The sequence below is a fragment of the Felis catus genome, chromosome C1 (assembly GCF_018350175.1).
Source record: "Felis catus isolate Fca126 chromosome C1, F.catus_Fca126_mat1.0, whole genome shotgun sequence".
NCBI lineage: Eukaryota > Metazoa > Chordata > Mammalia > Carnivora > Felidae > Felis > Felis catus.
This window is the reverse complement of record NC_058375.1, coordinates 17,769,211-17,793,225: the sequence shown is the minus strand read 5'-3', so window position 1 is coordinate 17,793,225 and position 24,015 is coordinate 17,769,211. Positions and strand designations below refer to the sequence as shown.

The following is a 24,015-nucleotide window of genomic DNA, read 5'->3' as shown; positions in this document are numbered from 1 at the left end:
CTGGAGCCACCCAGGTGCCCCTGTTTTCTTTATAGTAAAGAAATTATTTTGGAAATTAAAAAAAATTTTTTTTTAATGTTTATTTATTTTTGAGAGACAGAGAGTATGAGCAGGGGAAGGGCAGAGAGAGGGGGAGACACAGAATCTGAAGCAGGCTCCAGGCTCCGAGCTGTTAGTGCAGAGCCCAATGTGGGGCTCGAACCCATGAACCTCGAGATCACGACTTGAGCTGAAGTTGGACACTCAACCGACTGAGCCCCCCAGGCGCCCCTCGGAAATTTTTTAAATACACGCTGGACACTTATAACTACAAAAAATGTTATTTTAAGATATTAAAATGAGGCCAAGATATACCAAGTAATTTTTTCTTACCTTAAGCAAATTCAAGGTAGCAACCTATGTGCTAATAGATTATCTAAGGAATATGATGAACACATGTGCATATTCACAGTGTCTTCACCCTCAGAGCAGAACTAGTGAGAGCCAGAGGTTATAAGAACCTGAACACAAGTAAATCGATAATGTGTACAAATGCGTGTGCTCCAAAATTCCCAACCCACAAATAAGGAATGTTTAAATCTTCCTCAGTCCGGGGAACTTGGCCTGTTGCCTACTCATTAGTGAGAAGGCTTATAGGAAAATCAGGCATGTCTTATGAAATAAATTTAAAAAGCATGCTTCTAATTGACTGCTGGCCCATGGAGACAGAGGCCCAGTGCTAAGCACTGTCTGTGACAATCATCTGAATTCAACGGTTATCCCAGTAAAGTTAATCTTGATATATTGACTCAAGGTTTGGGTTCTGCTGATGGAGACAGGCTCATCATTCCAAGGCCTTAGCACCTGGATTTTGCGTTTGTGAGTCTCCCTCTAGCAAACAGCACAACTCACTCAGGCATGACATCTGTGCTACGGCCCGTAAATCAAGAAAGAGCAGTCTCAGGATCAAGGAAATTCATAGCTGTATTATTGTACGTTTTGGTCTTCTTTGTGTGGTTCTGAGAATACTACCCAAGGAAAGTGGTTTTCTGACATAAATCCCAATAAAACATAATTTCCTCAAGAAGCAGCACAGTGCTGACAGACCATTTTCCGAGATTAACGTTTGGTCTTCGGAAAAATTACCAGTCCTGGTATTGTGTGCTCGGAGTGAAATGTGGTGCTTTTATGGCAAACCGTCCACCTCAAGCTCCTGCTGGCTGAAAGACGCTGGCTTTCTCTGCTTTTCCCAACAGCATCTTTTTTTGAGGCTCCGGGATTCTGAAACACAAAAAGATCAAAGGCGCACTTGGTATGTGAAGCCAAAAGCAATTCCAGTTAGTAAATATTCACACCTCACCTGCTCCTATTATTTCTCAAACATTATGAGTAATGGCTAACATTTAGAACAGCCTTCATGGGCATATGCCACCTGTGCAGTTACACAGGGCACCACACTCAAAACGACCTTGCACTTGGGGGCGCCTGGGGGGGCTCAGCCGGTTAAGCATCTGACTTCGGCTCAGGTCACGATCTCACGGTTTGTGGGTTCGAGCCCTGCGTCGGGCTCTGTGCTGACCGCTCAGGGCCTGCAGCCTGCTTGGGATTCTGTCTTCTCCTCGCTCTCTGCCCCTCCCCCACCCGTGCTCTATCTCCATCTCTCTCTCAAAAAATGAATACATTAAAAAAAAAAAAAACCAACCCTGCACTTGGCTTAGTGCTCCGCTATTGTCTATCATCTTAATAATTTTTGAATATTTTTTTCTCTACTCTTTCTTTCTTTTTAGAGAGAGAGAGAGAGAGAGAGAGAGAGTGTGTGTGTGTGTGTGTGTGTGTGTGTGTGTGTGCGAGTGAGGGAGAAGGGCAGAGGAAGACAGAGAGAATCTTAAGCAGGCTCCACAGTCAGCATGGAGCCTGATGAGGGGCTCAATCCCTTGACCTTGGGATCACCACCTGAGCCCAAATCAAGCATCAGATGCTCAATGAGCCGAGCCAGCCAGGCACCCCTTGTTTTATTTTCTATGAAAACGTTAAGTTCCATGTTTTTCACCCCTGAATTTCCAGCATCTAGCACAATGTCTGACACATAATGGGTAATTAATAAGTGTTTTAACAAACTGTGTCCAAAGCTTCTTGGAAAACATAAGTGCAGAAAAACAATAGCTCTGCTACAGAGCAGAGCCGACCATCACCACCCTTGTCACGTAACTGCTTTGGACTGAAGCAAAAATAATGCTTTTATTGCCTTTTATAAAATAAAAGTTCATATAATCAAACAGTACTTGAGTTCCCGCTATCTGTTTGACATTATGCTACATGCCAGAGGCATTTTAATAAGTGATCCCTCATCTCCAAAAATTGAGTCTGATAGAGCAGGGAGTGGTTCTCAATGTCTGGTAGGGGTCCCCAGGACCCTTTCAAGGGATCAAAACTATAGTAAACATTATTTATCTTTTTCATTTGCACAGTCTTTCACAAGCAGAGAGCGGAGCTTCCCAGGGGCCACAGGATGCGTGATGAAGGGCAGTGGGCTGTGTGCTTGTGTGTTAATGCGCCCTAAAATTTCCTCTGCTTTAAATTCTAGTTCAGTAGGGGCGCCTGGGTGGCTCAGTCAGTTAAGTGTCCCACTTCGGCTCAGGTCATGATCTCACGGTCTGTGAGTTCAGCCCCGCCTCGGGCTCTGTGCTGACTGCTCAGAGCCTGGAGCCTGTTTCAGATTCTGTGTCTCCCTCTCTCTCTGACCCTCCCCCGTTCATGCTCTCTCTCTGTCTCAAAAATAAATAAACGTTAAAAAAAAATAAATAAATTCTAGTTCAGTAAATATTCATTAACTGTAACCCACACAAACAAAACCCTTTGGGGTCTTCCATAATTTTTAAGGGCCTAAAGAGATTCTGAGACCAAAAAGTTGAAAGGACTATTGCGACACAGGCCGTTAGCAACAAGGGCTAGCTGTGGATGACAACGGAGACTAAAATGTGAGGTTTGCGGTCCAATCAAAAGGTTGAGAAGGGCCTTTGATCAAGAGGCAACAGGGTGGGCAGGTGGAAGAAGGGTGTGAGAAGGGTGTGAGCGAGGGGCAGCCCTGGCACAGGCCCTCTGGGAGGGCACCCACGGCGTGCTGAAAGCCCTGGAGAGGCAGGCCCACCTCCTCTCAAGGACACACACTTCCTTCCCTTTCACACTCAATACGAGCGGCTGATCAGCAATCTAATAAAAGCCAGGGCATTTCTTGGACCAGACAGGAAACCGTATGGCAGTCTCTCTCAAGGCTAAGGTTTAAAACTCCGTCTAAGTTTGGCGTAGGGGTTAAAACGTCTGTTTCCTGACTTGGGGTGGAGAGGGGAAGGAAAGGAAAAACCGCTGCAAGGCAGAAAAGGGCGGGAAAATAAAGCACCAAAGAAAGAAAGAGCGGGCTTGGGGGAGGGGAAAGACACAGCTCAAGAAGCCAATGAATGAGACCGAGGCTGCCGCACGTACCCTAGCCGCCCGCCTGCGCAGGCGTACGTCGGGTGATCTCGCGGGAAAGAACCGTTGCCGGCCCAGGCGTTGCGCCCAGGTAGGAGGGGGAGGGGGGGTGGAGGCGGGAGTGAAGTCTCGCGAGAAGAGGAGGTTTCGTAGCGGAGCCCTCTGGCTGAGCGTCTGAGGATCCGCCGCCGGATCCGCGGACGGTTTAGTGAGCCCGTTAGTGCCCCTGCCGAGACTCACGTCGCCGTCATGTCCCGCTACCTGCGCCCCCCCAACACGTCTCTGTTCGTAAGGAACGTGGCCGACGATACCAGGTATGTACGAGGAGGTACTCCGGGCCTAGCCCGGGAGGCCGCAGGCGCTTGGGGAGGACCCGTGCGGCGGCGGCGGCGGCGCGCTGGGCCGGGGGAGGGGAAGCGCGAAGATGGCGGGTCCCGCGCGGGCTTTCGGGCCCAACTAGGCCGCGTCGCCGGCTCAACCGCCTCGTGGGAGCGAGGGCGGCGCCCCTGGTCCTCCCAGGCAGCCGCCGGGAACGCGGACCGCGTGGCGCGAGTTCGGTGCCCCTCCCCCTCCGCAGTTCGGCCTCTCTTCCTCCCCGCTTCCTCTCGGCGCGTCCAGCCCCCGCCGCGGCCGAACATCCGCTCCCCATGGATTTGAAGTTCACGTTCCTCGGGGTACACGCCCCCTCGGCCCAGAGATTTTTTTTTTCCCCTGTAGTTAAAAAATCGCAGCGAAATAACGGGATCGGGGGAGGGGCGTTATGGCGAAGCATTCGCTACCCCTTTTTTGTCGTGTTAACGTTTGTGATTTTTTAAAACATTGGAGATGTTTAGAGAAAGAGAATGTCGAAAATTGGGAGGTAAAATTATTCCAGTAGACCCTGCGAACTAGCTCTTCTCATTTCCCGGAAATATAACTGGTCACCCTTCGAGAAGTGAGGTTTAGGAAGCATCTACCATTTGGGCCTTGATAAGCTAAGTTGGATTAATCCAGTCCGTGCCTTTGTTCTCACCAATTCCCTTAATTGCTTGTAGTTGCGGTCAGAATTTTTTGGAACAGATCTTATCACAAGGAGAGACTGCGTTTTCACAATCACTCTGACACCCCCCACCCCCACCCCCACAAGTCAGTTTTATTTTGGTAGCCTTGTGATTTACATTATTCTGTCCTAACTTTAGGAAAGTAAGCAGCATTCTAGCGTCCAGAAAAATTCCTCCTTAGGTCATTTTGACCTTTATTATTTAAGGAGTTACATATATTTTTGTGCCTTTTATTTTTCCAACTTTTGTCTACCTCCTATTAAGTGTCTAACCTTGTCTCTATAATTTTGGGGATGAAAGTGATTGGTATTTTTCAGACTACTAATGTTGGTTTGATAGTGTTAAAAACAAAACAAAACACACTAATACTTAATACAACCTAATGTTACTGTACCCTCTACGAAAAATTAAAAGATGCGGTTAGAAACAATAGGTAAACTGTGACCAAGTTTCCTTAGATGTGTTTTCCTGTTATAATGTAAAATAGTAATGGGTTTTATTACAAACTGCATTATCTTCCAGAATCTTGGATCTTAGCTTTCCTTTGTTTTTTGTATGTTCTTAAAGTTGGCTCTTGATGTTGAGATTGAGAAAGCTTGTCTGTTTCAGGTAACCCAGGGATACATCACAGTCCCTTTCGTTAAATGACAGATTACAGAAAGTTATCTATTTCTTACAGAGACATTCTTTTAAGGGAGTGAACATAAAAATTGGGGGTCTTTTTATGATATTTTAGGTCCGAAGATTTACGACGAGAATTTGGTCGTTATGGTCCTATAGTTGATGTGTATGTTCCACTTGATTTCTACACGCGTCGTCCAAGAGGATTTGCTTATGTTCAATATCCTTTCTTCAGATGGCTGATTAGTGAGGGGTGTTGAAGTTTGAAATTCAAGTTTATGTAAGAGGTAACATCTAAAAAGTAGTTTACTTTTGTCCTCTAATAATAAATGTTTTGTCTTCAAATTTTTGAAAATTAATTATGACTCACACATTGCTCTTAATTATTTCTTAAAGTTAATCCAAAAATAATAAAATATTTAAATTCCCATTCATGCTGCTGAAACTCAAATCAATGATTATAATATGTGATTTAAATTTGAATACACTCTGGTTGCTACCACCTTTAATGTAAGTCAAAAGTTAATATGTTCTTGTGCTTAGCAATTAAAGTTTGGTATTGTCTGTTAATTTGAATCACTTGATCAAAAACAAATTGTATAACAATGAGGTAAACTTCTTTAATATTGTCCCCTAATTTGCTGTCCTCTGTTGTTACCTCAGAGAATGTAAAGCTGTACAGTTATGGCGACCCCAAAGAGAAAGCATGAAAGAACCTTTAGAGTAGAATTCAACACTTAAGGCAAGTAGACAAGCCAAAGACCTCTTAAGGATCAGGCTTGAAGAGAAGGGAGAGTTTGGGAAAAGAAAAAATAAAGAAAAGCTGGAAGAAGGACAAGCCTAATGGGAGACAAAGCCTCGCTTTATCTACAAAAGGGGGAAAAGGTTGTTTTTCAAAGTTAAAGATAAAGCCATCTGTCATATTTGGCCAAGCATCTCATGACAAGTCCTTCTGACAAGCACTTAAAGAGTTAAAGGTCAAGATGAAGTTGAATGATGGCCAAGATTAAAGGAGTCATACCTGATGTATCCTACAGAATAACTATTTTCCTTTTTTTTTTTTTTTTTTTTTTTTTAATGTTTGTAAGCAGTTAATTTTCAAAACTATTCTGGTTTGGTCTAGTGACAAAACCTGTAACTTGATTTATGTGGGCCTTTGATGTTGTGATTGTGGTCTTGTATAAATGCACTTTCTCTTAGATTGTCAAGTTAAAGTGTATCAGGATGTAATGTTGTTAAGCTTAAATTCAGCATATTTTTGTTTTGGGCCATATGGTCAGATGCCATAGGGTAATAGGCAATGCTCTTTGGAGTAGCATGAGGTTCTAGGGTCAGGCTAACTCCACAGAGCTGTGCTTAAAGGGAGACAGGTGCTTGCACTGGGACCTCCTTAGAAACAACTCTGGTGGTCTTGTAAGGTCAAATCCACTGGAGATACTACCTGTTTAGAGATTTTAAAGTGGCTGCTATGGGCACACACATACTCTTGACTTCTAAACTTAGCTCTGTGAAGTCTGCTGGTCCTGCACTGCTTTAGCACATAGGATCAGTTGGCTCTGAGTGGATTGCAGAAGGCCTTATCCCTGCTATAGGTACCTAATCAGGACCTATGGGAAGTCATTCCCTGACCCAGAGTTTTAGGTGACAATACTTCCTTCAGTGAGACAGCAAGGGTTTGGGCTGTGGGTGTCAGACTAGGAAAAGTTCTTCCTGTTAAATTCATTGGGTCTCTTGAAACTTAGCAGGGGCCCTAGTAAGACTTAGGGGAAATGCTGAAAGCTGCTATTTCTACAAAGCTAATGATCAAGGACAGTTGGGGGGATTGGTTGTAAAGTTCTGTTACAGAGAGGATAAGAGCTATATTTGGCTTGGTTTTTTGTTTGTTTGTCTATTTTTAAAAGGCGATGCTTTCTGGCTTACAATGCTGACCTGCTTTTACTTGGTTTGGGGTGGCCTGGGAACCAGGATCAACACTAGTTTGCCTCAAGAGTATGTGATACTTGAGCTAGAAGAGAGTTGTCATCTAAAGGAGGATCATGTATTTTATATACACAAAGTCTTTCTGTGGTCTTAAAATAGTTAAAAAGAAGTAGGTCTCAGGATTTTGGAAAGATCCCAAGTACAGATTTCTCTATAACTAGCATCAGAGTGATATTTGACACTTCCCAATTAGGCTTCTCTTTTGTATATAGTAAAACTGTGCCATGGTTGATTCAGCTCAGGATTCTGTTTTTGCAGGTAGACCCAAAGAATGATTTAGATTTACTCTCAATCATTTTTACACCTTTTCATTTTATCCTTTAGAAAGTAATTGTATTCTGCATCCTGGGGTAATAAATAAAGTGATATACATGTTAAGCCAGCTTACTCTTTTTAATATTTTAGAGCCCAGATGCATTAACCTTGACAGGTGTTGAATTATAATAGTACTCAAGGTTCTGAACTCCCTATCAACCTTTTTCGTTTCTTGTTGAAAGTCCTATGACTTAGACTTGGGAAAACCTCTCCTCCTTTAACATATACATAATATATTCGGGAAGAGAGACCTGGGAACGGGCAATGGTCCTTAATTCCTTTCAGAATGAAAAATAGGAAATCTGGTGAGGTAGACGTTTTAGTACTTGAAATAAACAGATATTAGTATCAGTCTTGGAGAGAGTATGCCTCATCAGCACTGTTTTTTAATCAGCCTAAGATCTACACTCTTTGTCTCTCAAGTTTGAGAAATATAAATGGACACGTTAGAATAGTAATTTTTAGGATAGAATGAAAATCTACACTCCAACTTAACCTAGGTCCCTTTCCAGAGCTTTTATATCAAACACTGCTCTGATTTGCTTGGCTTCCGTCAGAATGGTGGTTTTAGGAAAGGAGCTAAATTTGGACAGAATAACTTTGTAAAGCCAAGAGTTGTCATAGTACTATTGCTGACAAGGAGGGAAGAGGGCAAGGCAGCTTCTCCAGTCAGGGTACCAGCAGTTCCTGGGTCAGGTTTATAAATGTTACCTTGAAGTTTCTCAGGTTGAAAACCAGTCCCAAATTCACTTCTTTGCAGTAAGCTATATGTCTAGTATTATGGTTAGGGCTTTTCAGTCCAGGAATCTTTAGAAATGGTCTGTTATTTCTTGACCGCATGCTTTTATAGTCTTTGCATGGGTGTAATATGCTTTTGGTGTAGCGATGTCTTGACGATTGATTGATTGATTCTATCTTGATATCCTCAAATGGATAGCATACCAATCTTTCCTGTATAGTATAAGGGAGACAGCTATGTGAAATAATAGTGTTAGATATATCTGAGAAAAACAGCAAAATAAATTTGAAGTTAATTCTTTTATAAGGTAAGGTATATTATGCTTGCTTACACAAGAACTATTGGCATTTTCTTTTTTTCTTTGAAACAAAAACATGAAAAGCGGTTTTGGTTTTATTTTAAGAAATTTTTGTTTTAGCATACAACAGAAGTGACATTTGTTTTTCTTTTTTGTTTTCTAAAACTTAAAACTCAGGAAAATTTTTTGATAGGATTACTTGGTAGTTCAGCTATAACAGATCTTATTTTAATAATTTTATATATTCACATGTGTTTTCAAATGTATGCTGTAGGAAATCACAGGTGCTTTAATGCTGTCAAGTATCTGTAGCTGAATTAACCAACCTAAGTTAAGTGAGATCTGGATGATTTTCGAGAATAATGTTGAGAGATTGTGAAATATTCCAGACTTACCAACTGAATGTTCACTCGTTATCAAAGTATGCAAAACTTCCCAAGCCCCTTAACATTTAGCACATTTGAGGATGTACGTGATGCCGAAGACGCTTTACATAATTTGGACAGAAAATGGATTTGTGGACGCCAAATTGAAATACAGTTTGCACAGGGGGATCGGAAGAGTAAGTACCCTTATGCCTATTATACGTATAATACGTCATTTTTAAAACAGTGCTTTGATGTTTCTTTTTTTTTTTTTTTTTTTTGGGGGACAGAGAGAGAGCATGAACGGGGGAGGGGCAGAGAGAGAGGGAGACACAGAATCCGAAACAGGCTGTATGTCATCTGTGCTGACAGCTCAAAGCCTGTTGTGGGGCTTGAACCTATGAACCATGAAATCATGACCTGAGCCGAAGTCGGACACTTAACCGACTGATACACCGGCACCCTGGTATAATTGGGTATTTGTGTAGGTGTGTGGCTGTGGAAATGAACAGATAGAATTAAACAGATGATTACGGAATTACTAGAATCCGTTTTATATTAGTATGTGGTTTTATTATGCAGGCATGTACTAGGTGTTAGCTGCATGCTAATGAGGCTGGAGTACAGGCTTCAGAGTCAGGTAGACCAGGGTTTAAATTTTGGCTCAACCATTTTGTTACCTTAGGCAAGATAGTAAAAGAGATGAAGGTGCCTGGGTGGCTCAGTCGGTTAAGTGTCTGCCTTTGACTTTGGGGCACTAACCCCCCCCCCCAAAATAAACGTTTAAAAAAATTTGTTTTAAGTTAGAGGTGAAAATAGCTGCTGAAGAGAGGAGCGCTCAGACACAGGCTATAATTCTCTGGCTCTTGGGTTGGGTGATGGGTCCTTCAGTATTTACTGTGTTATTTACTTAAACGCACATATGCATTTAGTATCCGTTTCATAGAATTGAATGAGATAACATAGGAATTTGAGGACTGTCCAGGGGTGTGGGTGGGTCTAAGGCATCCAATAAATGTTCACTCTTTTCTACTTTTGTTGTGATCTCAGAACCCTATATCCATATGTTACTGCATTTTGATGCTAAAGCATTGTCCATAGGTTACCAATAAGTATTTTGTCGCTGTTAATTGTGTTTCTAATAAATGAAAAACACGCACAATAATTCCAAATTAGTATATGGTTCAAAGTCATTTTGTATTTTATTTATTTTTTTTTCTTTTTTTCTTTTTTTTTTTTTAACGTTTATTTATTTTTGGGACAGAGAGAGACAGAGCATGAACGGGGGAGGGGCAGAGAGAGAGGGAGACACAGAATAGGAAACAGGCTCCAGGCTCTGAGCCATCAGCCCAGAGCCTGACGCGGGGCTCGAACTCACGGACCGCGAGATCGTGACCTGGCTGTAGTCGGACGCTTAACCGACTGCGCCACCCAGGCACCCCGTCATTTTGTATTTTAATTTGGAATTTTTTTTAAATATGGTAAGTTTCCTCAATGTTGAAATAGTTGGCATATTTTTATTTTATTTTATTTTATTTTATTTTTTTAACGTTTATTTATTTTTGAGACAGAGAGAGACAGAGCATGAACGGGGGAGGGTCAGAGAGAGGGAGACACAGAATCTGAAACAGGCTCCAGGCTCTGAGCTGTCAGCCCAGAGCCCGACGCGGGGCTCGAACTCACGGACCCGGAGATCATGACCTGAGCCGAAGTCGGCTGCTTAACCGACTGAGCCACCCAGGCGCCCCAGTTGGCATATTTTTAGACAAGCTAGATGGTGAAAGGTCTCTGAAAGAAAATAGTTGGGAAGATATTTGAGAGTATCATTTTTAACCTAAAACAGTATTCTTATAGACTTCCTTGGAAACAAATACCTTTTCCAAGATTAATAGTCTCACATTTAACCTTGACACAGATTGGGGGTATAAGGGAAGAGAATGCAGACATTTTCCCTATAATTTGAAGACTTAAAATACTAGGTTAGGTTTCAAATATCTCTGTTTTCTAAATCTCCGTTCTGTGTATTTCATAGCTCCAAATCAAATGAAAGCCAAGGAAGGGAGGAATGTGTACAGTTCTTCACGCTATGATGATTATGACAGATACAGACGTTCTAGAAGCCGAAGTTATGAAAGAAGAAGATCAAGAAGCCGGTCCTTTGATTACAACTATAGAAGATCTTATAGTCCTAGAAAGTAAGTTTGATGTGTAGTACAGTAATCTGTCAGAAAAGATTTGTTAGCTTTTAATTTTTTTTATCTTTTTGTACACTTTAATTATATACATTGTATGCTTCATTGAGACTAAAATTATTTAGTGCTTTATTTTAAAAGTTTTATGGTTCAGTTTTTTTTAATTAGAAACTTGAGAAGAGTGTAAATAGACATTTGTCACTGTTTGCTTTTTCTGATGTACTTTTTAGCAGTAGACCGGCTGGAAGACCACGGCGTAGCAGAAGCCATTCCGACAATGATAGGTAAATAACTTTGCTTTGAAAACGACTTCTACATTTTTCAATTTCAGAGTGAACTTTTGCTCTAAAAATAACAAATTTGATTAACATAGAATCTAATTTTTACTCTAATTGTATCTCTCCTCTGTTTTGAAAGATTCAAACACCGAAATCGATCTTTTTCAAGATCTAAATCCAATTCAAGATCACGGTCCAAGTCCCAGCCCAAGAAAGAAATGAAGGCTAAATCACGTTCTAGGTCTGCATCTCACACCAAAACTAGAGGCACCTCTAAAACAGATTCCAAAACACATTATAAGTCTGGCTCAAGATATGAAAAGGAATCAAGGAAAAAAGAACCACCTAGATCCAAATCTCAGTCAAGATCACAATCTAGGTCTAGGTCAAAATCTAGATCAAGGTCTTGGACTAGTCCTAAGTCCAGTGGCCACTGATAGTATAAACCTTGATATTTTTAGGCATGTATCATTCATTTACTCATAGTTTGGTTTACTTAAATTATCAGGAATACAATGTTGCAATGATGCTTAAAAAAACACTTGTCAGTTTTCCCTGTACCAGGCAAATGGTTATAATTAAAATGATATGCTGTTGAGAAGCCACTCTTAAGAGTCCAGTTTGTTTAATGTTATGGGCAGCTACCAATTTGTGGTGTCTCTGTATATTTTTGTAAAGATTCTCATTTTTTATGCTTGAAGTATTGGTGAAAAGATGTTGGTTGACCATAATTTGCAACATTGTCTTATTAAAAATAAACTTTCATATCCATATTTGGTAGAACTGTTAACCTAGAAATGTAGCTTGCTAATAAGATAGAATGATACAAAAGTGAGTTGTAGCCACAGTACAACACTGACTGATCAGACACATTTAGGTTCAGGGTGGACCTTTTTGTCTTGTTGAGATGTTTAGGCCCGTGATAATAATAGTTAATTTATGACAGCGTGGAATAGTTCTTTTGTTAACCCCACTGTCTTGGGGAATGATGCCAACTGGGTTAAGTAGGATTTGGGGGACGATTGAGTGTTTTGACCGAAACATGGAGCCTTCACTGCTTTTTTCTGTTTTCTATGAAGAGTTGGAACATATAAACACGGGAAGAACTCAAACCTTAAAATTTGAGCAGGACAATGATGGCAGAAATAATTTCAAGGGAAAAAAAAAATGCTCTCATGTAGTTACTCTAAACTTTAAGGAGCATTGTTGGTCGTATTGCTTAGTTTTCTTACTGCTGTTAAAAAAAAAAGCAGCAAGTAAATTGTTTCAAAGTAGGTTTTGTTTATGCATATGCATAGTGTAAAACTGAATTTTGATGCTTCTAGCACTCGGTCTGTGCGTTTGTATCAAAATTTGCCTGCTACTTTATGAAGGAGGCTTGTTCTTCACACTTCAGTTTATTTCATGTGAGGCAAGTTGAAGGAGAACACTCCCACTCTAGGTGATTCTGTGGTGCCATGAAATTTAAAATATTTTGGAAAAAGAATTTTCAGTAGGAATCTCATCTCTTTGAGTTTGATTATCAATGTAGTACCTGGCAGTACCTGACTAAAACAAAACAAAACAACAAAAAAAACCAATACCCTAACCATTTATAATTTTTAGCATTTCTCTGAGAGATCTTTTGGGGACAATAAAAGGGACATGTCCAGTCTCATTTCAGAATAAAAGCTAGCATCTTTAAAATTTTAGATTGCTTGCTTGCAGGTTTAAGTAAATATTGTGGGGAAACGATTCCTTTTAGAGGATTACTTTTTTTGATTTTGGTTTTAGTAATATAGGCCTTGCCTGTAAAGAACAAAAGATGGTTTTTAAATACTGTTTGTGGAATGTGTTTAAAGGATTGATTCTAGAACCTTTGTATATTTGATAGTATTTCTAACTTTCATTTCTTTACTGTTTGCAGTTAATGTTCATGTTCTGCTATGCAATCATTTATATGCACGTTTCTTTAATTTTTTAGATTTTCCTGGATGTATAGTTTAAACAACAAAGTCTATTTAAAACTGTAGCAGTAGTTTGCAGTTCTAGCAAAGAGGAAAGTTGTGGGGTTAAACTTTGTATTTTCTTTCTTATAGAAGCTTCTAAAAAGGTATTTTTATATGTTCTTTTTAACAAATATTGTGTACAACCTTTAAAACATCAATGTTTGGATCAAAACAAGACCCAGCTTATTTTCTGCTTGCTGTAAATTAAGCAAACATGCTATAATAAAAACAAAATGAAGGAAATAATGATTAACTGGAATTATTATAGTTTTGAATGAGATTCTAAAATAACAGTGGAAACAATCCTTTGTAGATTTAGGAATATTTTTAATCACAGTGTTGCACTAGGCACAACTAACTTTTACTTTGGAAATGATAGAACTTGCCAGAAAGGTACATCTTTTATATACTACTTAAAAATTCCTTATGTAATGTCAAAGTTGTTTCATGATTGCTTATTAAGCCCCTTGGGTTAAATAACTTAGAGATTATTGGTAGTGTTAAGAATTAAAATGAAATTTGAGTCAGCTAAATTGTAAGTTTATATTTTCATTATTGAATGGACCAATAATTTTGCTCTTCCTTGTCCTAAACAAGATGCGTTGGGCCTTATATTAATGGCTTGATTTTAAATATGTTTGCATTGAATGTCAGTGAGCAGTTAGTATATTAAGTGATAACCACGTTGGGGAACTGATTTAGGTGTTTTATGGTTTGAGTTCTAGCTACTTATAATGACAACAATGATAGCCGATACTTAGCATTTATGATGTGCCAGACACGCTACTAAAAATTTTGTGTTAACTCATTTATTTTTCACAAAACCCTTTGAGAAAGATATTGATTTACCCCATATCGTAGATAAGGAAATCGAGATACAAAGAAAAGGCTGTAAAAAAGGCAGATCGAAGCTTTGAGCCCAGGCCTGGTCCTTCGTGACTTTTTTTTCTTTTTAATGGACTGTAATTTGAGAGAGATAGATTGAGGAGGTGGATAACCCATTGAAACTGTTCTCAGTCTTTGTGCAGAAATAGAAGGCCTGATGATTTCATTTTTATTTTTTATTTGTGTCACTTAAAATGACTCACATGGTTTCCTTTAGAACTTTTTGTTACTCCTAAAGTGACCTACCTAATGAGCTTCAGAAGGACTAAATTATAGTTGAACCCAGGATAGGATCCTGCTCATAGTTGATGAGGATCCTTACACAGTGCTTTAATTTTGGGCTACTTAGTTCCACAGTTCTGGAGTATCCACTGTGTGTCTGGCACTGTTGTCACTATTAGAGTAGATCATATCAAGACGCAGTGAGGACTGACACGTCACCTCTCTTTTTACTTAAGATCTCTCTGCATTTTGTTCTGTTTTGTTTTGTTTTGAAGCCAAGTAAGCAAGAAGAAAAATGACAGATAATGCTTCAGTGAGAAAGGAAAGGTGCTACATAGAGTATGAGCTGTTAAGTTTACAACCCAGGGAAAAAGACCTGGGAACTATTGTACTATTCTCTTGCAAATTTGGCCCAGTAAGCTGCTACAGCAATCCAGTTCAACTAACAAAATCCTGTATACCACAGAGAAGAATAAAGAAAACCAAACTGACAAACATCCTTCTTTTATTTAAGACCAAACTGCAGCTGGAATACCCAGTACAGTTCTGCTTACTACACTTCAAGAAAGATCTGAGAAAGCGGAAAAAGAACCAAAGAAGGGCAGTTCAAGCGACCAAAGGGTGGGTGGAAGGTGCTGCAGTATGAATACTGTACGAATATTTTGACTCTGGTCTGAAAAGATAAAAGAATGTTATCGAAACTACATGGAATAATTGAAGTCCCTTCAAGTTTGAAAGTAAGCATTTTAGGACAAATAAAAAGAAATTCAACTTTGTACTTGTGGAAACTAATCCCTAAATCTGAATAGGTTTATATTGATTCGTGGGTAACAGGTCCATAATAAACTATTGGAAACTAGGATGTTTGAATATCAAGGAAGACAGCCATAGTCTCTTACAGTGCCTCTATTGGTCTGTCTCAAACTGAATTGGGTGAGAAAAGGTATGGTCCAATATAAACTTTTTCTTGGTTATCTCTTAAAGTCAGTTCCATTTTCGCTATTGGCAAATCTTGCCTTTGTTTATTCCAGTGCCAGTGTTTTTCTGCTTAATGGTTTGCTTTGTTGGCATCTGAGTTTATTTTCTTGTATGCCATGTGCAGTTTACATCTTACACTCTCTTTTCCAGATAAATTCCAATTAGAATACTTGACATCTAGCTAAGAGGGTCCATCTCTTCTCACCTCTGTCCTAAGTCAGTATATTCAGCAAACATTTATTTACTGAGCCCTTACTGTGGGCAAAAATTGTCCTGGGTAATCGGGGAGAAAAATAGAGAAAATTGACTTAATAAATACCTACTGAGCACAATCTAGTCAATCATTACAGTATGGCCTCATTGTTTTGAGGTGTATTTTTCGTAACAATATTTTACACCATTCATATCTTAATGTAATTATAAAACCCAGAATACTATCAATGATCATTTTGTGGTTATCTGCCATTTAAAAGTATCCAGTATTTCTGTTTGCATCCCATTAATACAAATAATGAAAAAATGATGTTTTAATCTGTAATAAACTGATTCATTGTGCAGTGACTGTAATATACTAGAGTTATATTAAATTGTTAACTCTGCCTCCTCAAACACACATTAGGAAATAATCCCAAAAATAAGTAACTTTGCATTAGATCTAAAGGAGACTCTGGGTGCTATAATCAGATTATTTTGAGGCAGACAGAGAGCTGTTATCCCAACTGATTTAGTGTGTTCTGTAATTGAGAAAATGTTCACCAGATTATACTTTTTAGTGATTTACTTGTACATTTTATAGGGGACATGTTCTGTGTATAGTGAATAAATAACTTTTATAGTATCACAAAAATGTTTTGGATTCCTTAGTTCCTTATTAGGATATTAAGTTTGTTTATACATTGATTCTTCCATCACTCATACTTGATTTTTGTCATTTCTGCCACATATTTTAAGTTGTTCGTGTGAAGTTCTTCATCTAAAAGTATGGAAGTGTTTAAGCCTTTACAAAAAAAAAATTTGAAAGTTGCAGAATATACATAACGGTTGGAGATATGAAATGTAGGTATTTTTATCCGTTTGATTAAAAAAATTTTTTTCAAACTTGCCTAAGATCACACAGCAAGTGGCAGATCCTGTGTTAGAGTTAACGGTTTTTTTCATTTGGTTCCTGTTTTGTGCCTTTTTTTTTTTAATCAAATGGAAGATTTTTTATAACTTACTAAAATTAATATAATGGAATCTAGAGTTCATGCAGAGGGAAGATTTAATAGATTTATGAAAAAGATTTAATATCAGAAAGTATTTTGTTTGTACTTTGTGGATGAAAAAGAGGTTAAATGTAACCCAAGATCTCAAGCTATTGTGACTCAGGCTCTCCATCCTGGCTTTCCAAATTTCAGTCGCATTGTACTGCATTTTGACCATATTCTTGTTTACAAAATCCTGAGATACTTTGAAAGGAGGAGGCTGTGATTTGAGACAGCACAATGATAGTGGAGGAATAATCTTAATGGCATTTCTACCAGGTCAGAGCTTTTAGGAACTGTTGTCATTGATAAATGAAGTAAACAACCTACTTGTTTTCGTTCAACTATTGACGTAGTTACTATAGAAAAATTTCCTTCTCCAGGGTTTTTGTCTCTGCCCCTTCCTCCAACAGTGTTGGTTATTATGTTTATTGCATTGTGTTTCTGTGTATTCCTAACGGCTGTTTCACCCTTATTAAAGTGGGAATCTTTATTTGGAATAAAAAGCAAGGCATGTAAATTCCTTTCATTGATAATTGACAGAGTAGTTTGTAAAGAAGTAAAAGGCCTTTGTGTCTAGTTTTTGTAGATCCACATCTCTTTGAATGCTAGAGAGAGAAATAAACTGGTCTAGGAGCCAAACAATTTGGGGTCCCCCCCCTTCTCTTTTCCTTAGGTTTAACTCTGCCCCCCAGGTTTGTGGCTGGGTGGGCTTTCCTCATTTGAGTAGGAGGCTTTAGAGATGTACTTTGTCCCTCCTGTTTTGCAAAGTAATTGCCAATGAGAATGCAATTAAAGAAACCAGAAAACTTACCCAAACCTTCAGTTTTTTTTCCACTTTGTGCTTGCTTTTGGGAAGAATAGAACTTAACCAACCCGAAATCAGATGTAAGGATAGGTTACAGTTATTCTATCATACTATACACTGCCATCAAAAAGATGACAACAAATTTAAACATGAACATTGACTGACTTAAGATTCACGCTATGGCTGACTTCAGCCTTAGAGGATAGGTTGTTTCTAAAACAACTTTTTGGTTCTCCCAACTACAATGGTTAGGGAATTTCTGTCACTATAATTCCTGTAGGCTAACCAAAACTATTAGTACCTCTCTGGGATGTGCGATGTTGAAATCATTAACCTTTTCTTTAGGTTACCCTTAACTTTTAAAAACTTCAGTTAGAAGCTTTTTCTACACCCACCCTCAAGTCTGAACAACTAACCACTGGAGTCCATCCCAAACCAAACACCTAATATGCATAAATCCAGAATTAACACACTTAGGCTGAGAACTGTTAAATCTAGTGAAATTCCACTGGTTATAGTAAAGAATTTGACAGTCCTTGGCACTGCCTGTAGACATTACAGAGAATAGGGGGGAAAATTTTTACTTCCTCCAAATCATTTATTTCCTGTGGTTTGCATGATAAAGTAATGGCCTTGCCGTGGTAACAACCTATTCTTGAACTAGTTTAAGCTACCCCTATCTCTTGGAACCTATGGAGTATTCTGATGCCTTAACCCCCCCCCCCCAAAGCCTCCTGGTGGAAATTATACTTTTACATAGGAACATATGTAACCGTTCTTGTCAATTTGAGGAATGTTTTCTATAAACCTCAGTCATCTTAGAATGTAGAGAAAAGGGAGAGATGCAGGGAATTAAACCTGGTTTATTCTCTTGAATTAGAATCTTAGTTTCCAAAGTATGCTGTGTCCTTTTACTGTTAGCCCTGCTTCGGGGCGGGGGGGCGCGGGGAGCTGGTCATAAACAGCAGGTTTAATTGTATAGCTGTTGAACTGATCCAAATGTGTCTATCAGTTGGCAGATTGGTTGCCTTGTAAAAACCAGCAGTCCTACCATTTCTTCAGTTGGATTATGAGTGCGTTAAAAATAGTCGTAATTTTTTACAAAATACAAACCAACCACTGGGGGGGAAGAAGCAATTTTATTTTTTAATTTCATGCTTGAAATTTGCATATGTACATTAAGTACTATGTAAACTTGTCTTTAGAATACCATTATTTGATTTGGGCAATATTACCTCATCTGAATTTACTTGGAGAAATACAACTTCACCCTTCTCCTTTAAAATGTCAAAAGCTGCCAAGTTAGAATAGGGCACCTAAAATCAGAAATTTTAAATTGACTCTCCCGCACACATTTGTAATTCACTATTGGGTTAATTTATATTTAGGTAAAATATGTTATCAAGTTATGCAAGAAATTACATCTTTTACATTAAGTGGTCCCCTGGGATGCACTTACTAGTAACAAAAAATATATATACTGGCATCATACACTAAACTATATTCATGTTATAGATTACAAAAATTATTAAAAGCCAAAATGAATCTTTAAGGTTGGAGGGACCTTTTCATGGTTAATCTTTGGGCTTAAGGAGGAAAAATTAAAATAGTCCCATACTGCATTTCACATCTCTTAAAAATAGGAAGTGTTTTAGCAGCTTTAAAACCTTTTCAGTTATATAAAACTTATTACACTAGGGTTTACTTTGAAATATAGTTTACCACCAGATCAATTATACATACACTGGCACTTTAGCACAAGGGCAAACCTTAAAAACAAATTATTTTGGACCTTTAAAATCAGGCCATAGCATAAAAAACAAGAGTCATGGTCTTACATTCAGCAAATTCATACTAAAATATTCTATTTTTATAGGATAAATGCCAACAAAACTTTACATATGCTACAAGTTTATTACATATATTTACATGGCTCTTTCCTAGGTACTTAAAACTTTCACATTATACAGCTCCCCACTTACGTAAGCTTTGCAGGGATAACTTTTGAGACCAGATCACTGTCAGAATAGCTTATGCAGTGCTAGAATACAAAAAATGTATTCTGAAAGCTACTCAGTGACCACCAAATACCGTTTCTATAAAAACTGGTTTTGGTGCATTAGTTGGCAGACGCTTATCCACTCACTGCATGAAAGAAATGGCCATTGGGGTATATGGTCTCATTCTAAATTAGACAGCCACGAGTGCCCTTTCTACATTCACCAGCATACAGTTTACTAAAATGCAACCATTCGCTAAGAAAAAGTCACATTTTCTTTTTGGCAGTGCATAGGATTGTTGGCATATTATTGGTTTGGGTGTTTCTAGGACTTTAAACTTTCAAATACTCAACTACTTAGTCCCTGTAGGTCTTAACTAGATGCTTAAAATCAGACTCACTAGCTTTCAACAGGTCAATCTAGTGATCCATGAATGATAATCTTAAATTAGTATTTTCACCCAACAGATAGGAAAAGTTGATTACCATTCCCCAAATCTTAAACCACTTAAGTTACTCAGTTGAGAACACTTAATATCAAGTACTATGATGAATAATTTTGTTATTTTAAGTTGCACTGATCCCACCATCACATCACAGTGCACACAACACATAAAACAAGTTAAGATGAAGTCTAATTAGATTTTCTACATTAATTAGCAATTTTACACAAATAGATTAGTTCCCTAGTGAATTTGGTCTGAAACAATTGACAACTACCCTCCAATATAAGTAAGTTTAAATAGTATTTTATCTTATACCTGTACTTTAAGTAAGGTTTTAAGTTGAAATGTCATTATTTCCTTATCAGAAGGATTAAAGGAAACTGGAACCCAGTGGCTTGGTGGTTTAGGGAGAACACTTGGTGATGGTGGCTCACTAAATTTGGCTCCAGCATAGTTCTGATTAGTTTGAGACTTAAAAAGTAAGCTAGAACTTGATAAGCTAGAGTTCCAGTTTTGATTATTTGGAAAATTTTTGTTCTTCCCCCCATTTTGCATGGCCTGCCGTGCAGCTGCTGAGGAGGTGTAAGTATGTCCCCTTTCTTTTTTCTTATGAACAATCTTCATCTGGGAATTCTGATCCTTGGTCTTCTGTCTATTAAGCTGTTGCTGGTTCTTACTAACATTTCTCGATTGAGGGGCTGGAATGTTATACCTCTCTCCACCACCCATCTTCAGCTTCTTTGTCACCTGTAAGTAAAGGGAAAATACTGAGCAAAATTCCAGTAAGAAAAGTTCAAAACTTTAGTAAGCTTCTATAGATAAGCCTCAACTTGTAATTCCAGAAATCATTTTAAAATTGCTACTCAACTGCTTTAACCCCATCCTATGTATGTGCACACATTATATTCACAGCCTTTATCACCTTAAAAACAAGCTTCTCCACAAATCTGAATCAACAAAAACAAAAAATAAAAACAAACGGTTTAGGATGTTTGCCCCCACAACATGAGTTTTATACCTTTCAGTCTGCTTTTCGGATTGCAGGATTTCCACTACCTGTCCCCTTCCTTGCTGCCAAGCCCAGGATAATAGATGTTGCTTTCTGCCGGATCCTTTCCTTTGTCTCAATACAGAAGTTTTCATGGGCCGATCTGCTGAGTTCAGCCTAGGAGCTGAGGCCAACATCTGAGTCTCCTCAGCACACAAGTATGAGAGAAGTCCTAGCTAGAAAAGCAAAGACTAGTTCATTACTTCAACTCAAAAACACGGGGGAAAGCGGTCACTTGGATTTACGGCGGAAATACAGTTAAGAATGGCTACTTCCTGAACTAACAAAGGTAGAAAATAACCTTGTAACTGTCATCATTTAAAAGCTCTTCTCAGCCTTGAGATCCAGGAAGTGGGGAATTTGGGGACGGGGGTCTACAAGTCCCACAAATTATTTTACCTTTACTGGGGAACTTTTCTGAGTCTCACACGGATTTTGTCACCAGTACGTTCAGACTAGGGAAGCATTAGCTTTTGCAGCCATGCCAAGAAGCTGGCTTAAAAGGAGTTTCCTAGAGACCCAGGTTTTTAAGAAAGTTCCAATCTTGCGGGAGATCGCGTATCCGTTTTCGAAAAGCCGCCTCGCCCAACACGCCGACGTCCAGAAGTGTCTCCTTTAGTTACGAACTCTCGACTCCACCTCATCTTAAAGTTTTCCCAAGTCATAACCCAAGCCGATGTTCCCTCTCTGAACTGTAAGAGATGCCTCCTTACAGTGAGCATTAAACATTCCGAGTTTTCATTTAACACCCCACGAAACCAAGTTCCCAAACAAATAAGCCCTCTTTTCGGAAGGCTCAGAGGGCCTTGCACACTATTTTAACAGCCCGTGAGTCATTCACAGCGCGAGCCCGGAAAGTTCGGGCCTTCCGACGGGGCCTGGCTTCCGAGCGGCTTCCTTTCTCGAGCCCGGCCCGGGGCCCCGGTGCTCCCCGGCCGCCCGCGCCCGACCCGGTTTCCCGATCTCCCCTCCTTCCCCCAACAATGGGGAGCGCGGCCGCCAACATGGCCGCGGCCGCCAACATGGCCGCGCCCGCGGCGCCGCCGCCACTCACCGACTTCAAGCTCGGAACGGCGGCGGCGGCGGCGGCTCTTGCTCGGCGTCTAAGCCCCCCTCCCCTTCCAGGGAGAGACGAGGCGCGGGACGTACGAAACCCAAGGGCACCGATGAGATAGCTGCTGACCGCCTCAGCTTCCCGACCCGACCTCCTCCTTCCGCCTCTACCGACAAAATGGAGGAGGCGACGAGCGCCGAAGCGGGGCCGGGAGGCACCGCGGCCAATCAACACACGCCGACGCGCCGCCCGGCCAATGAGAGGCGCGCCACCGCCTGTTGCTGGGGCCGGCCGGGGCGAGGGAGGCGAGCTTGTGGCCCAGGGTTTGAAATCCTCCCCGAGAGGAGCATGTCGGGAACAACTGCTGAGGCCCCGGCGGCCGTCCGCCCGCCCGCCGGTCCGTCCGTCCGTCCGCGGAGGCGCTTGCCCCGCTGCCGCCGGCCCCACTGGACGCGGCGGCGCCCGCGACCCCAGGCGCCCTTCTTGCCCGCGCGCGCTCGGCGTCTGGGAAGGGGCGTCAGCCGCCCTCGGGGCCGCAGCTTCAGCCCGGGCTACCGGCGCGCGGGCCCCGTGGCCCTGAGACCCCTGGTGGCCCAGCCTCCCACCCACGGGCGGGGGGTGCGGATTACCGAAGCGGCGTCGGTTCCCGAGGTGGGTTCGCAGTGCCGCGTAACCGGTTTTTACAGACGGAAGATACTCCACAAAGTTGCCTCCCGAGGCCTGGCCCCTCCCCACTTTGCTCCTGACGCCCTTCTCCTTCTCCTACATCACGGGACCTTCTTTGTCGCTCCCAAAGCTTGCGGTTCTCCTGCGGGTCTCTCTCGTGTCCTCCGCCCCAGCCTCGAAACTTCCCCAAGTGGCCGCCCTTGTGAAGGCGTTTCCGACACATGCGCGGATCGATCGAGTCCATCGCTTCCTCCTTTGTGCCCCCACTGGTCCTTAACTTCAGTTAGAGCCCTTCGGCGTCCCGCACGGTAACTGCGGCTGCCTGTGTCTGAAACCCACGCACCCACCCGCCACCACGCCCTCGAAGGGCGAGGCCGGCTTCTAGTTTTCTGAACAGAGCCTCTCGAACAAGAAAACTTTGTGGCGAGAACGGGGGCTCCCTTATTCCCCTTTCTGCCCAATTGTAAGTGTGAACGGGGAGAAAAGATCTAGTTTAGGTGATTACGCCAGCGAGGTGCTGGGAAGAGGGAAAGGACAACTTCTTTGGGGTAAATGGATAAGCAACCCAAAATGAGTGTTGCGAAAGAGAACGCCATATTCTGTGTACGTACGAGCATGTTCATTGCCGGGTTTATGTCCACTTTTTGTTAACTCCCACGTAATTCGTTTTTTAGACTTGAGGTTTTCGCTGCCATCATCCCCCCCCCCCACCCCTATGTTTTTCTAGTCACGGCTCTTAAGATTTCTTAAGAAAACCTACCGAAGCTGCTGCATGTTAAAAGAGGAATTTGTTAATCAAATTAATTTGGTGAAATACGTAGATATTTTTGAGCATGGGGCTTTCTGGTGCTAATCATATTATAGTCAAATAAGATGAATGGGATAAGCACCAGCTAATTTACCCAAAGGGTCCTCTGTTTCCTAAAAACTCAAGATGCCTGGTAATTGCCAGGCTGTATTTAATGACTTCAAGATTTTAACTTCGAAAAAGACCCTTGCAATAAAACTTTTTTTAATATAATGGTTTGTAAAGTGAACAGTCCGGTTTCAGTCTGAGCAGCTGCTTCTATTTCTTTTTTCTTCCTATCATCGAAATACCTTTCAAATTCATCCCTTCTACACTCCCACCCCTGTGCTCTTCTCTCTGCTCTGCTCAGGATCTTATTACTGTGTTACTTAAAAAAAAAAAAAAAAAATTATTTGACTCCACATTGTATTACAGAATTCAATCGCCCTGCCCTCTGATTCTTACCCGTGTAGTATATTGGATTATTTAAAAAAAAAAAAAAAATTTTTTTTTTAGAGTGTTTATTTTTTGAGAGAAAGAGATAAGAGTGTTGAACAGGAAGGTACGGAGAGAGAGGCAGACACAGAATCCGAAGCGGGCTCCAGGATCCAAGCT

The 24,015-nt window shown here is 40.6% G+C and overlaps 2 protein-coding genes and 1 long non-coding RNA gene across 9 annotated transcripts; 1 reads left to right on the top strand and 2 right to left on the bottom strand.

Moving 5' to 3' along the window:
* Positions 1-945: 945 nt before the first annotated feature.
* LOC105260809 lies at positions 946-3,598 on the bottom strand. Its single transcript, XR_006583998.1, has 2 exons — positions 3,460-3,598; positions 946-1,260 (listed from the first exon to the last, which is right to left on the bottom strand). It is a non-coding gene; the product is annotated as an uncharacterized LOC105260809 (long non-coding RNA).
* A 29-nt stretch (positions 3,599-3,627) lies between these two features.
* Positions 3,628-17,405, top strand: SRSF10 (serine and arginine rich splicing factor 10). 6 transcript variants are annotated; one of them, XM_023258310.2, is made up of 7 exons: positions 3,628-3,761; positions 5,224-5,328; positions 8,899-9,002; positions 10,838-11,000; positions 11,228-11,281; positions 11,415-11,516; positions 14,885-17,405. In XM_023258310.2, the coding sequence occupies exons 1-7, from the start codon at positions 3,697-3,699 to the stop codon at positions 14,943-14,945; spliced, it is 654 nt and encodes a 217-aa protein (XP_023114078.1). In that variant the 5' UTR covers positions 3,628-3,696; the 3' UTR covers positions 14,946-17,405. The 6 variants fall into 6 exon arrangements, with proteins under 6 accessions (XP_023114078.1, XP_023114076.1, XP_023114075.1 ...); XM_023258308.2 differs by lacking the exon at positions 11,415-11,516 and having other exon boundaries at positions 11,231-11,281; XM_023258307.2 differs by lacking the exon at positions 11,415-11,516.
* Positions 17,406-18,520: 1,115 nt separating this feature from the next.
* PNRC2 (proline rich nuclear receptor coactivator 2) lies at positions 18,521-22,903 on the bottom strand. 2 transcript variants are annotated; one of them, XM_045035286.1, is made up of 3 exons: positions 22,577-22,903; positions 20,864-21,069; positions 18,521-20,592 (listed from the first exon to the last, which is right to left on the bottom strand). In XM_045035286.1, exon 3 carries the CDS (start codon positions 20,572-20,574, stop codon positions 20,155-20,157), a length of 420 nt encoding a protein of 139 aa, XP_044891221.1. In that variant the 5' UTR covers positions 20,575-20,592; positions 20,864-21,069; positions 22,577-22,903; the 3' UTR covers positions 18,521-20,154. The 2 variants fall into 2 exon arrangements, with proteins under 2 accessions (XP_044891221.1, XP_023114079.1); XM_023258311.2 differs by lacking the exon at positions 22,577-22,903 and adding an exon at positions 21,948-22,147.
* Positions 22,904-24,015: the final 1,112 nt, after the last annotated feature.

Bases quoted from the DNA above. Each gene is read 5' to 3' on its own strand.
- SRSF10 (XM_023258305.2), top strand. From the start codon at position 3,697: ATGTCCCGCTACCTGCGCCCCCCCAACACGTCTCTGTTCGTAAGGAAC. The intron at 11,001-11,227 runs GTAAGTTTGATG...TGTACTTTTTAG, and splicing joins AGATCTTATAGTCCTAGAAA to CAGTAGACCGGCTGGAAGAC. The intron at 11,282-11,414 runs GTAAATAACTTT...CTGTTTTGAAAG, and splicing joins AGCCATTCCGACAATGATAG to ATTCAAACACCGAAATCGAT.
- PNRC2 (XM_045035286.1), bottom strand. From the start codon at position 20,574: ATGGGTGGTGGAGAGAGGTATAACATTCCAGCCCCTCAATCGAGAAAT.